Genomic DNA, 14520 nt, shown 5'->3' with positions numbered 1-14520 from the left:
TTATATAGTTAATAACTTGAGTTTGATACATTAGATAAGAAATCATCTACTAATAGAATAGGCACATAAACACTTGTGACTATTTTCCTGTTATAACAAAGCATTTCAATGTTTTTATTAATATAGGCCTATTTATTACCAGCATGACTTGTTTTGAATAAACGAATTAAGTGAATTTGAAAGCTGTTTGAGTCACTTCTCATTTATTTGTCCCTACTTTAATATCTTTTCTGTGAATTTTTAATAGAGATTTTTCATTTGTTTAATAATTAGTACACAGCTCTATAGAATTTGAGGTCAGAATATACTCTTCTAGTGAGTTGATGTGATTTTTTTTTTTTTTTTTTTTTACAAATTTTAGCCTAACAATAGCCATTACTTTGTAGTATTTGCATGTCAGCCTTTTTCTTTTTTTTTTTTTTTAGCCTTTTTCTTTTATTCGCACTGATTATCTTAATTTTTAAAGCAATCCTCAGAGTTAGGAATACAACTATTTCCTCATTCTTACAGATGAGGAAACCAAGACATGGAGAGTACCTGGCTTCACAGTCAGTGCTTTTAACCACTGTACTAAACTGAATCTTTAGACTTCTTTTATATATATACAATTTGTATATTTTTTTAATTGAAATGTAGTTGATTTACAGTGTTGTGTTAGTTTTAGGTATGTAGCAGAGTGATTCTGTTTTACATATATATCCTTTTCAAATTCTTTTCTCATATAGGTTATTAGAAAATATTGAATATAGTTCCCTGTGCTATATACTAGGTCCTTGATGTTTAGACTTACTTCAGCTTTTGCTATCACTTGTATCTCTTAAAAGGTTATCTCATTTGGAAAAATTACCTTGAATTTCATATTAGTTACCTGTATTCACACACAAATTTCCTTGAAACATCATAATTTTAAAAAATTACTGGTAACACTGATGAGATGTGACATCAGCTCGTTTTTCCATTTGCCATTGTTTCTTTCTGAAGGATGATATTATCATTTTTGATTCCTTTCACAGTTTTGAGAGGGAACTCTAGAATGCCTTGATAGTTTATTAGAGGTAATTACGATTTTGAACTCACAGTTATAACTGTTATTTAGGAAACTTTAGACAAGTGACTATTTGAAAACAGGCTTGAATTATTTAAAATGCTGTGAATTTTTTTCACTTTGAAATATTTTGTAAAACACACATGTGCATATAGGCATGTATTTTCTCTCTCTTTGTGTGTTTGGAAAACTTATTATAGGTTAAATTTTTTTAAGTCAAAAAGTTTCTCTTTGCCATATTTTGTCATATAGACTAAACAGTTAGTAGAAATGGAGTCTTGGAGCCCAGTGCACAATTTGAAGCAATCAAAAATGTTGAAAAATGGAGTTGAAACCAGACCTAGATACTAGACATACTTGCTGTTCTCGAGTTTAGCAGTTCTGATCTAATCATACTTTGCTTCAAATCAGTGAGAAAGGGAAAGATGAAAACAGCAGTTTTAGAACAATGTGACCATTACACTGTGACGAGGCAGTTTCTTCCGATAGGGTTGGTGACTAGGTTGTCATGTGCTTAGTCCTTGTTATAGTGCCTCTGCTCTCTGTCTCAGAGATACCAGGTAAGACCAGGTCCTTGTTTTGCCTTCCATTTTACGACAGGTTGTTTTGTGGTTGAGAAGAGGGCATTCATTTATAAATTATATAGTATTGTCCCAAAATGACCTATTCTGATAATCCTATCTTACTAGTTTCTCAGTTACTAATTTTGTCTGTCATAGGTGGTGGTTGCATTTAGAACTTTAAAATCGGAGGTTGTGATTTCTAGTTTCCAGTGTTAGCTTTCCCATTTATTCAATCTGGAACTTTGCTTTATGCCAGTTTCGTTACCTTTCCAGTATGGATGTTAATAATAACTGTTCTGCCTGACTTCAGAGGTTTTTTATGGGGCTAAAATGACCAAAAATGTGAAAATGCTTTCAGTGGTTAAGAGAGTTGTACAAATATATCTAGAATGGTTAATATCCACTTTTTTCCCCTATTTATCTCACTCTCTAAGCTTACCTTTTCTAGATTATTTTTTGGAACTCCCATGATTACTTTGAAGGGACCCAAGAACACATTTTATAGCATCTTATACTGCATATACAATAAAAATTTCTATTTGGTTTAGGTTTAAAACGAGTGAGTTAAATGTGATTAGAAAAGATCATGGTTCACAGAAAGCAGAAGCAGAGTAGAGATTATTTGGTTGAGGTGAGAGGGGAGAAAGTAAGAATTGTTCTAAAGCAGTATGGAATAGAATATGGGTAAACTGTTTCTTACTATATTATAGATATATTATGATTATAAATATAGTATAAAATAAACACAGAAACAGGATGAGTTGTAGGAGATTATCTAGCTCTACTGGTGCTAGAAATCTTATTTTCTAAAAGCAGAGTCCCTGAAAAGTTCTTATAGCCCAAGAAGCATATCTATGCCCTTATTTAATTCTTACTGGAAAAAAAAGGAATTTTGCGGAAAAAAGGAATTTTCTGTGGTGCCTCAGTTCTCAGCTATCTCTTTGATTCTTTCAACTGTTGGTGAAACTGAGTAAGATTGAGAGTGTCATTCTGACCGTTTCTGTATCTCTGAGCACTAAAAAGGGGAGTATTTGGTTATAATGACATGTGCTCTATTTAGGAAAACTGATTTTATTTTTCTGAACTTTCTGAAACCAAAGACATTAGAAAGTAGATACCTCAAGAAGATTGGGATGCTTAAGTCAGAAATAGGGCAATACAGTAATAAATCATACCAATGAGGAAGAAAACTGAAGGGGTAATTTGAGGCAGTTAATGAACCAGGTAATTGTTCAGGATTCATTTTAAAAGAAGTGTTTTTTTCTTCCCCCCCAGTAAACAACTCAATAACCAAGCATGTATTAAAGAAAAAAAAAGAGCTTATGAACCTATCTTCTTTGCCATGAAAATTAAGAAAAAAGGGAAAATTGGATGAACGTGCTAAGGCAACAAGGAGAATATTTTAAATAGCATCTGCACTATACCCATGTGCATTGTGCAGTCAGTAATTAATGATCAAGGAAAAAGTTCTATTTTGCTTTCATGGTCTCTATTGAGGAGAATTGTTTTCAAACTGAAAAGGCTAAGACGAGGTAAGGGGGAGATTGGGAAACCAAGAAGAGGAGCTTGGGAAGCCAAGCAAATCACTAAACTGCCTTAACTAGTTAGGTTTCCAAATCAATATAATTATATCCCATGGTATTAAAATATCTTGCCAAAGTATGATTAGAGAAGTAGATGGCATGAGTCATCTATAGTGAGCATTGGAGTATAGGAGCAGTTCTAGTATATTGGAGACGAATAAACCACCTCATTTGCAAGCCTCAGTTTTCCTCATCTTTTTAGTGGTAATGAGCATTGGTTTGGCCAAAAAGTTTGGCTTTTTCCACAAGATATTAGTCGAATGAACTTTTTGGCGAACCCAGTAGTATTGTCTGTCACAATTTGAGTTCTCCAGAAACAAGACTCCCAAGTTAGTTTGGTGTTCAGGGGTTTATTAGGGATCAAAAGCTGTGACAAGGAAAGGGGGGAAGAAGAATTGAGCATAGAGAGTAGAACTGTGTTGCACATCAGACAGCCTCAGTTGACCCCACCTGTAGCTTTGGAGCTGAAATGGCCTGTGAGCGTTAATCTAGGAGGAACCAAAATCCCCAGACCTTTATCTTTTGCTTTTGATCTGTAACGTGCCACTCCCAGAAGTACTTGGACTTTGGTGAGGCTGCCCTCTGCAACTGGAGCAATTCCTGAAGGACTGATGAGGCATCCAGGTAGCATCTCTTCATGTCCACACTTTGCAAAGTTTTAACAAAGTTTTAGGACTAATAATATGAAGTAATTTCACAGGTCTTGATACAGAGTAGATCCTCAATAATAGATGGCTTATTATTGTTTTAAATTTGTTCTGCACTGTTCAGAATTTTGATTATATAAGAGAAGACATATGCATACATATAAGATTTATAAAAAACCAAAAAGCTGGCAAGGATATTTTAATCTTTTGGAAAACTAGAATATTGTTTCAAAGTGCCCTTAATATCTGAATGGGTGAACTAATGAGCAGAAATATAAATGATACTCAACAGAAATAAAGTCTGCAATTCTTCAATTATTAAAAGAAAGAGGAAGAGGGAAAATTATTTGAGATCACAGAAAAATGTTTATATGCAAAACAAAATATTACTACACTAATGAATCTATTACTATAACTAATCTCATTAATTATAATAACTTATATCAGAAGTACCTTAAATGCCTAACAGAATAGTTCAATCATGGTGAATTTATTTAGTGGACTATAATGCAACCATCGGAGAAGGCAATGGCACCCCACTCCAGTACTCTTGCCTGGAAAATCCCATGGACGGAGGAGCCTGGTAGGCTGCAGTCCATGGGGTCGCTAAGAGTCGGATACGACTGAGCGACTTCACTTTCACTTTTCATTTTCATGCATTGGAGAAGGAAATGGCAACCCACTCCAGTGTTCTTGCCTAGAGAATCCCAGGGACGGGGGAGCCTGGTGGGCTGCCGTCTATGGGGTCGCACAGAGTCGGAGACGACTGAAGCGACTTAGCAGCAGCAGCAGCAATGCAACCATAAAAATTGATTGTTGAAGCAAATATATATATATATATATTTGGGGTATATCTTTGGGGTATATCTATAAACCTGGGTTTATCTGTGGACCTGATAGATATAGATATACCCAGGTCCCCTCCCTCCTGGACCTCCCTTCCATCTCCCTCCAGTCCCACCCTTCAACCTGTCACAGAGCCCCTGTTTGAGTTCCCTGAGTCATACAGCAAATTCCCATTAGCTATCTGTTTTATATATGGTATTGTAAATTTCCATGTTACTCTCTCCATACATCTCATCTTCTCCCTCCTCCCCTGCCCCCATGTCCATAGGTCTGTTTTCTGTATCTGTTTCTCCATTGCTGCCCTGAAAATAAATTCATCAGTGCCACCTTTTCAGATTCCATATATATGTGTCAGTATGCAATATTTATATTTCTCTTTCCGACTTACTTCACTCTGTATAATAGGCTCTGGGTTCATCCACCTCATTAGAACTGACTCAGATGTGTTCCTTTTTATGGTTGAGTAGTATTCCATTGTCGGAGAAGGCAATGGCACCCCACTCCAGTACTCTTGCCTGGAAAATCCCATGGATGGAGGAGCCTGGTAGGCTGCAGTCCATGGGGTCGCTAAGAGTCAGACACAACTGAGCGACTTCACTTTCACTTTTCACTTTCATGCATTGGAGAAGGAAGTGGCAACCCACTCCAGTGTTCTTGCCTGGAGAATCCCAGGACGGGGGAGCCTGGTGGGCTGCCGTCTATGGGGTCACACAGAGTCGGACACGACTGAAGCGACTTAGCAGTAACAGCAGCAGTATTCCATTGTATTTATGTACCACAGCTTCTTTATCCATTCATCGGTTGATGGACATCTAGGTTGCTTCCATGTTCTAGATATTGTAAATAGTGCTGCAGTGAACTTTGGGGTACATGTGTCTGTCTTAGTTTTGGTTTCCTCAGAGTATATGCCTAGGAGTGGGTTTGCTGGGTCATATGGTGATTTTATTCCTAGCTTTTTAAGGAATCTCCATACCATTTTCCATAGTGGCTGTATCAGTTTGTGTTCCCTTTTCAGCACACCCTCTCCAGCATTTATTGTTTGTAGACTTTTTGATGATGGCCATTCTGACTCGTGTGAGGTGATATCTCATTGTAGTTTTGATTTGCATTGCTCTAAAAATGAGTGATGTTGAGCATCTTTTCATGTGTTTGTTAGCCATCTGTATATCTTCTTTGGAGAGATGTCTGTTTATGTCTTTTCCCTATTTTTTGATTGGGTTGTTTGTTTTTCTGGCAATGAGTTGTATGAGCTGCTTATATATTTTGGAAATTAATCCTTTGTCAGTTGTTTCATTTGATACTACTTTCTCCCATTCTGAGGGCTGGCTTTTCACCTTGTTTATAGTGTCCTTTGCTGTGCAAAAGCTTTTAAGTTTAATCAGGTCCCACTTGTTTACTTTTGTTTTTCTTTCCCTTACTCTAGGAGGTGGGTCATAGAGGATCTTGCTTTGATTTATGTCATCAAGTGTTCTGCATATGTTTTCCTCTAAGAGTTTTATAGTTTGGGGTCTTACATTTAGGTCCTTAATCCACTTTGAGTTTATCTTTGTCTATGGCATTAGGAATTGTTCTAATTTCATTTTTTCACATGTAGCTGTCCAGTTTTCCCAGCACCCCTTATTGAAGAGGCTATCTTTGCCCCATTGTATATTCTTGGCTCCTTTGTCAAAAAGAAGGTACCCATAGGTGCGTGGGTTTATCTTTTTTTGGTTCTCTGTCTTGTTCCATTGGTCTGTATTTCTGTTTTTGTGCCAGTACCATACTGTCTTGATGACTGTAGCTTTATAGTATGGTCTGAAGTCAGGAAGCTTGATTCCTCCAGCTCCATTCTGCTTTGGCTATTCAGGGTCTTTTTTTTTTTCCATATGAATTGTGAAATTTTTGTTTTAGTTCTGTGAAAAATGCCATTGGTAATTTGATAGGGATCACATTGAATCTGTAGATTGCCTTTGGTAGTATAGTCATTTTCACAATATTGATTCTTCCTACCCGGGAACATGGAATATCTCTGCATCTGTTTATGTCGTCTTTGATTTCTTTCATGAGTGTCTTACAGTTTTCCATGTACAGGTCTTTTGTTTCCTTAAGTAGGTTTATTCCTAGATATTTCATTTTTTTTTGTTGCAGTGTTATATGGGATTGATTCCTTAATTTCTCTTTCTGATTTTTCATTGTTAGTATTTAGAAATGCAAGTGCTTTCTGTGTATTGACCTTATATCCTGTGACTTTGCTGAATTTACTGATTAGCTCTAGTAATTTTCTAATAGTTTCTTTTGGGTTTTCTATGTATAGTATCATGTCATCTGCAAACAGAGTTTTACTTCTTTTCTGATCTGTATTCCTTTTATTTCTTTTTATTCTCTAATTGCCATAGCTAGGACTTTCAAAACTGTGTTGAGTAATAGTAGTGAGAGTGGACACCCTTTTCTTGTTCCTGATCTTAGAGGGAATGAAGCATATGGTATTTTATAGGGAAATGTCCCTGTCTATATTAGAGTATTATTAATAGGTAAAACTCTGAGTAGTATTCTAATTGTATAAAAAATGCACACACATGCTTGAGAGAGAAGTCTGGGGAAATATGTTGAGATGTTGATGGGGGTGTTGGGATGCAAGTAACTTGACGTTTTCTTTATTTTTTTTCTCATTTCCCAATCTTTGTATGTTACTTAATAAAATAATTTTTTTCACTTTTTTGTTCTTAAGCATCTATAAATACGGAACTGAAGAGACCTGGTTTAAGAACTAAAATACCAAAGAGTTGTGGAGATATATTATTATTTATTTAGCTTACAATTAATATGGCTTTCCCCACAGTACATTTTCAGTTTTTATTAACAAAAATTAGTCCAAAATGAAGGAGACAGTAGTTCATTTATCTCCAGTTCTAGGTACTGCACCTTTGAGTTTAAACTTGAGTTTTTCAAATGAACAACTGTTTTACACCATATATCATGCAAAGAATTGATTTCTTTTCTGGAGAAGACTTGGGAGTTATATTTAAAGTAGTGTCAAATGTAAATTCTGTGTTCCTTTAAAGAAATGGTCCAGATTTAGGTTTGATTTAGGTTTAGGTTACAGGTCTAGAAATGGTCTAGAATTTAGGTTACAGGGAAACAAATTTTAGTAAAGACAGTTCTATAATTAGATAGTCTCACTCCACCACCCCTACCAAATAATATCCTGACTCTGGTAGAAGAAAAATATTACAGTATTAAGCTGTTAAACGGCAATTTCAGACTTTCCTGCAGGAGCCTAGATTCCTATAAATAAGCCTTAAGAACTCTGTAAATATTTACAAGATATTTCAAAAGTTAAATCCAAATAATTAAACTAAGTAATTTTAAAATAACACTCAAATTTCCAAATACCAAATTTTAACACTTTGGAAATCAATAACATGTTCCTGATACACTGCTTAGTTGACTTGTTGCAGACCTCTGAATTGAGTTTTTGCCTACTTGCTTGCTTTTTTCTGAGTTCAAAGCCAGTTATTTACCACTTGTATCTGTGTGTTTGTGTGAATCAGGGTTTTTATTAATACTGTGTAACCAAAACAGAATAGAGAAATAAGCTGGATACTGAGACCGATAGAAAACTATAATTATCATCTATACCCTCTGATTTCAAATTTTTATAAACATCAAAACAGATTCATCATTTTCAATGATTGATTTATTCAGATATAATACTGCTTTTATCTATTTTATATATGATAATCTTACCAAGAGTTGTTTAAGAAAGAAATTCTATTGCTTAAAGACATTTTTAAAAGTCCTGATATTGAGGATGATCCATTATATCTGTGGAACTCATTTTGTATCTGCCTGCTTCTCTTTATTTCTCTTGCCTTACCTTAAGCCACCATTATCAGTCATCCAAACAACCTGAGAAACTTTCTGATTCGTCTCACAGTTCTCAAACTTCGGCTCCTGTAATTCATTGTCTACAGTGGAGCTGCAGTGATCTTAAAAAATATAAATCAAGTACTATCATATCCTTGCTTAGAATCTACTTCAGTCACTTCTCTTCCTCTTAATCTCCAACATCATTTCATACCCTTCCATTCTTTTATAACCCATAAACATACAAAGTTCTTTGCTAGCCCAGAACCTCTCACTTCTTCCTCTATCTGGAATGCACTTAATTCCATTCTTCACCTTGGTAATTTCTCATCATTCATATTCCAGTTTAAATATCACCTCTTTACAGGGTGGAAACTCTACTCCTTTAATCACTCTGGCTTGGGAGTAGGCACATGACCCAAACTTATATTCTTCTCAGCCCATCTGAGACATTGAGACTGGGAGTCGGGAGAGGAGTATTATTTCTTTCATCTAGCACAGTGTCCTGCAACACAGTACAGTCTTAGTATTTTTGAAGGACTGTGTGCAGGCTTCACTTTCAAAGCTAGGAGAAGATGGGGTAGGGCCCTTTTATAAAAGTAGAGATGTCTTTTTCTCCTCTTAAAACCTAGTGAAAGGCAGACAGTATATTTAGTAGGTTTTGGCTGTTTATAAATGCTTTACAAACTTAGTAAAACTTGACTAACAGAGGTTAAATGGCTTGACTAAAGTCATCCTGCTATTAAATGGCAGTGCTGGACTCAATTCTGTTAAATCCTACAGTTCCTACTTTGGCACTAAGGAAAGGAAATACTGTTAGTACAGATGCACAAGCTGTAATCCCAGGGAGAGCCATCCCTCATCTTGTAGAATCATTCCTTCTGTTTACTTATATTCACCCAATGCCAACTTTGTAGTAGAAGCCAGATGGAAAAATTGGCTTCACCTTAGCTGGGATAAGGGTGTGTCCCTGCATTTTCTTGACAGATTTCTTGATGTGGTGAGAATAAAACTGCCAACAGGGTAGGTAGATTTTTTTTCTCTTCTGTCTTATTAACTTGCTGACTCAGTTAAGCTTGTGTTTACCTTTGAATACCAGAAAATCCCAACTGCCACTTAAAGAAATAGGAGAAGAGTAATTTTCTCCCACAGGAAGTCCAAAAATGGCAATCCAGAACTAGTTCAGCTGCTTCTCCATTTATAATGGCTGTCTTGCCTTCCTGTCTCTTACCACATGGGTAGAGATGGAAAAGGGTAAAGGAGTACACACATACACACATACACACCGTCTTTGCTAGGTGGCACTTCCAAGAAGGTTTCTACAGTAATCAGACTTTTTCCCTCTCATTGGCCAGAACTGTATCACAAGACCCCTTGCAGCTAGAAGATGACTAAGGAGACAGTGAGTAGTGTCTATATCTTGTGCTCTTCTCATACCTGATACCATAATACTAATGCATTGTGACCTTTTAGATTTACATTGGTGCAGAAGCATACAGTGGAATTTAACCAAGTGGCAATGGCTAATTCAGATGGATCCGAAGCTATGCTGAACAGAGTGATGACAAAAGATAATATCGGTGTCGCTGTGGTATTAGAGGTCCATAAAGAACTATTTGGAGCAGGTGAGTGTGGTTTAAAATCATCCTACTAAAAATAAACACCATCTCAAGTGCAGCGTGTCATGCTGGTATTTATTGCATAGTTATTTTCTCATCTTTTGAGGAAAGTTAAAAGAGATGGGCAGGAAAATAGTCCTAATTTGTCATCTATGTCTTGGGATATTACTTGCCAGGTACTCTGTAAAAAGGAAAGTCTTTAATATGCCATTAATTCTAAAAGGTTATTTGAAATAAGAATTGTTTTAAGCTGAATTTAGAAATTATGATGACTTTTTAGCCGTATTTTTAGCTTCTTGACTGTGAAATCTTTTGTCTTAAGGTTAAGTACTTGGCACGTTTTCTTTTAATTTCTTTGTTATATTTCAGTCATTGTCAGGGTAAGAGCGGGATCTTTTATCTACCTGGTACTTTACTTTTCCATTTTAGATATTTATAGCTTCCTTCAAAGTCAGAAACTCATTATGTACTTTGCATATCCAGACCTTTTTCCTCCCCTTCCTACTGCCTGCCTTTGAGCATTTCATTGCTTACCTAACCGTATTTCAGGTAAAACCAGGGAGAACGTGTCAAGACCCCATCAGGGCTTTTATTTAAAATGTTTTTCTTTACTTAATACCTGTAGAAGAAAAGATTTTTGCCTTAAGTATTGATTTGAATTATTCAGACCATGCATATTTGTCATACCTCCTTTTCTCACTGTTCTTCAGTTTATCTGTCATCAAAGATGATCAGTCTTTGATATATGATTTAAAATTCCTTCTTCTTTTTTAGCCTCTTACTTGTACTTACTTTTATGTCCTTTCCAGTCTCATTCTTCTCAAAAGCTTGGTACCTTTTTTCTGGTAATGCGAACATTGAATTTATTTTGGAGTTTTACTCTCCTTTTAATCTGTAGAAGAGTAATTGTAAAGTATACAGTTGACACTTTTATATTCTGAAATATCTCTTGTACTCTTAGAGGAGGAATTTAATATTATAGAAGGTGCTTATGGCCTCTTTAAAGGGGCAAGTTTTTAATATTTAATATAGTGAATATTTAATCTACAGCCACAAATGACACTATAAAACTTCTAGGAAAAGACGATAGAGAATTTGGGCTGCAGGGTTTTTGTCCTATGATCAAATTGCTTTAAAATGACTGTTTCTATCACATATGAAAGATAATTCGGTTACTTGTTTACTCAACATTAAAGATAATTATAGCTTGGTAAGATGGAAACTTAACTTTACCAAAATAATAGACTGAGAAAATCCAGTCTTTCTGCAGAGTTTATATTTTCAATAGAAAAATTTTTAAGAAATCTGTTATAGAAATTTCAATAGAAAAATTAATTTTGTATGTATCTAGTATTCCAACAGTACCAAAGTATATAGAGTAAAACATGAGCATCCCAGCTTATTCATACCCTCTAGGAGTAACTCTTACTCATTATTTACACATTACTAGTGTATATGTGTATACTTTTATTTAAATGGCATCATACCATGCATATCGGTTTCCCTGGTGGCTCCAGCTGGTAATGAATCTACCTGCCAATGCAGGAAACATAAGAGACATGGGTTCAATGTCTGGGTTGGAAAGATCCCCTGGAGAAGGAAATGGCAACTTGCTCCACTATTCTTGCCTGGAAAATTCCATGGACAGAGGAGCCTGGTGGGTGACAACTCATGGGGTTGCGAAGAGTCAGACACAACTGAGTGCGCATACACACACACACCATGCATATTGAGTTTTGTGCCTTAAAAATTTTATGGATATCTTTCTCTGTCAGTATATCTTAACTGAGTTGAATTTTCAGTTTTTCCCTCCAAACATGCTTATCGCCTCTTTCAAGGGGCAAATTTTTAATGTGCCATCCTCTCCCACCATGTTAATATTTATTTTGGCAGAATTATAAAACAGTATTTTAGGGGAAAAAATAACCTCAGAAATTTTGTAGTTGAATACCTCATTGTCCAAATGAGCCTGAGTACCAAAACGGTTATTAGTAATAAAGGTTAGTAATTAGTAACAAAGCCACATCTGAAAGCCATGCCAGACTTTGAGAGCATACTTCCTAATTCTCATTTTTAAAATTACTTCTTCTGAGTGTATGGTATGAAGATTCTGGTAGCAGATTCATAGCAAATTCACTTCCTTACTTTATTTTGTATAGATTAATATCATGTTCTTGCATTTAACTACTGACCTTGTCATTGATGTGCTCAGAAAATGCGAAGTGAATGAGTACTGGGCAGTGGAAGGATTTAAATTAAGGTTTAGGTGATTCAAATGACTAAAAACCTACTTCACTAGGTTATTGTGATATTTACATGACAGATATTTAAACTACTTTTTTTACACTAAACTCAGCAAATCAAGCAAATCAAACCAATATAATCAAATATTGGTTATATGATGGGATAGATCCTAACTTGGCTAGAGAGCAGGATTTGGCAAACTTTTTCTATAAAGGAGCAGGTAGTTAATTAATAGTTTAGGTTCTGTGGGACACATACGGTGTCTATCACAGTCTTCTTTTGTAGAACCCTTTAAAAATGTAAAACCAGCTTCAGCTCACACAGGCTGTACAAACACAGGTGACGGGGCTGTGGGCTACAGATTGTCAACCCCCATATTGGGATTATCAGAATCTCAGCACTTTAGCTTCTAAGAACTACTTTATGAGTTAAAGGGGGGAAATAGAAATTAACGGAAAAGAGTAAAGAAGTGATTATGGGTTTGAGGGAAAACTCTTTAAGATACTGCTTTTTTATAATAAAGTATAATTTTAACCTTTGTTTCCCTAATGCTTAAATTTAGGTATGAAGCCTATTCATGCTGCAGACAAACAGCTGCTTATAGTGGCAAATGCCCACATGCATTGGGACCCAGAGTATTCTGATGTGAAGCTCATTCAGACCATGATGTTTGTCTCAGAGGTTAAAAACATTCTGGAGAAAGCCTCAAGTAGGCCTGGCAGCCCAACCGCAGATCCTAATTCCATCCCGCTGGTGCTATGTGCAGATCTTAACTCATTGCCAGATTCAGGTATTGATAACATGATTTACTCTTTGCGTTCAACTTTGCTTTTACTTATAGTTGAAAGGTCAGCTGGCTCTTAACTTTTGAGCAGAGAATTTCTCTTCTAAATTCAAGGGTGTATCTGTAAGAATCCCAGGAATAGGACATGGGCTACTTGAGAAGAGTTTATTTAGCTAAGCTATTTCCAAAGGTTAAGGGACACAAAACAATTAATGACACAGTACTCTGTTCCTGGGAGAATTAGGGAAAGTGGTGGGAGCTGCTATCAGAACTTGGAAACAGTAGTTATGAGGAGAGGGCCATGTAATAGGAGCCGCGGATTTGAACTGGGATGCAGTCAGTCCCTGGCAAACCAACAAGAAGGGAGCCAGGGGAGTATATATCTTAGCCTCTCTCTGCTTCTGTCCTCTGATCTCTCACCACTGCTGTCCACTGACCAAATCCAACAGAGTGGGGAGGGGTTTGCAGTTGATGTAAGTCAAGGCTAGCCTCCTGTGTCAGAGAGTGCAGTGGAGAAGGGTGACCTGAGAGGCAACTAGAAAATGTTCAGCAGGTACAGCTATCTAGTTTAATAATGTTGGTAACCTTTAAGTGAGTTCATTAAAATCCTTTAATTCTGATATTAGGTGGCAGAAGAATGATCAGAATTACCTTAGGATTTCACATTACATCTTGAGCTCCTTTTAACCTCTTTATGTCCTAACTTAAATTATTTTAGATCTTTGTTAAAAAGAAAAAAATCAGTTCTGCACTTAGATATTAAAATTCAAATGTAAAACATTATTGTTGTTTTGCTGTTACCAAAGCATATTCTAAATTTTGTATATTTTCAGTAAGCTACTTTAAATTGTTTAAAACAACCACTGAATAATAAATGTAAAATAACCCAAACACTTACAACTGTAATATAAATAAAAGTCTCACATGTAGAAAATACCTTTGCTTTCTCTCCTTAGCAAATAAATGCCGAAATCATCCTTTGACAAAAGTTTGTTTTCAGCCCCTGGCCCCTTTGACACCTTACCCATGTCCTCCTCTTTGACTGCATTGCCCTCTAGCACAAGTTTCTCCCATCTCATTTGACTGTCATTTGGCATCACAGCAGAGTGAGTTGGCTCAAGCCAGACTCTCAGGGCTGGATCCTGGTTCTCCCTCTTAGGAGGTGTGCAATCTATGACTTAAGTTCCTCATTTTTAAATAAAGGGATAATCATTTTATCCACTTGATGGAGTTGTTTGTGAGGTTTAAATGTGTAGGGCTCTTAAAACAGTGTAAGAGAATGTAATAATTGCTAGATAAATGATAGCTCCTTTTCAGCTATTCACAGTACTGATGTTCTGCTC

The 14520-nt window shown here is 36.0% G+C and overlaps 1 protein-coding gene across 3 annotated transcripts in view; it reads left to right on the top strand.

The window, feature by feature from the left end:
• CNOT6L (CCR4-NOT transcription complex subunit 6 like) overlaps positions 1-14520 on the top strand; it is a 115969-nt gene that overhangs the window by 86546 nt on the left and 14903 nt on the right. For all 3 annotated transcript variants that reach the window (XM_070372559.1, XM_070372558.1, XM_005890198.3), the window contains exons 9-10: positions 10004-10155; positions 12956-13183. In XM_070372559.1, coding sequence (XP_070228660.1) covers positions 10004-10155; positions 12956-13183 — 380 coding nt within the window. The remainder of the gene's footprint in view (positions 1-10003; positions 10156-12955; positions 13184-14520) is intronic.

Source organism: Bos mutus, chromosome 6 (assembly GCF_027580195.1).
Source record: "Bos mutus isolate GX-2022 chromosome 6, NWIPB_WYAK_1.1, whole genome shotgun sequence".
In the NCBI taxonomy this organism is placed as follows: domain Eukaryota; kingdom Metazoa; phylum Chordata; class Mammalia; order Artiodactyla; family Bovidae; genus Bos; species Bos mutus.
This window is presented reverse-complemented; position numbering and strand designations above follow the sequence as displayed.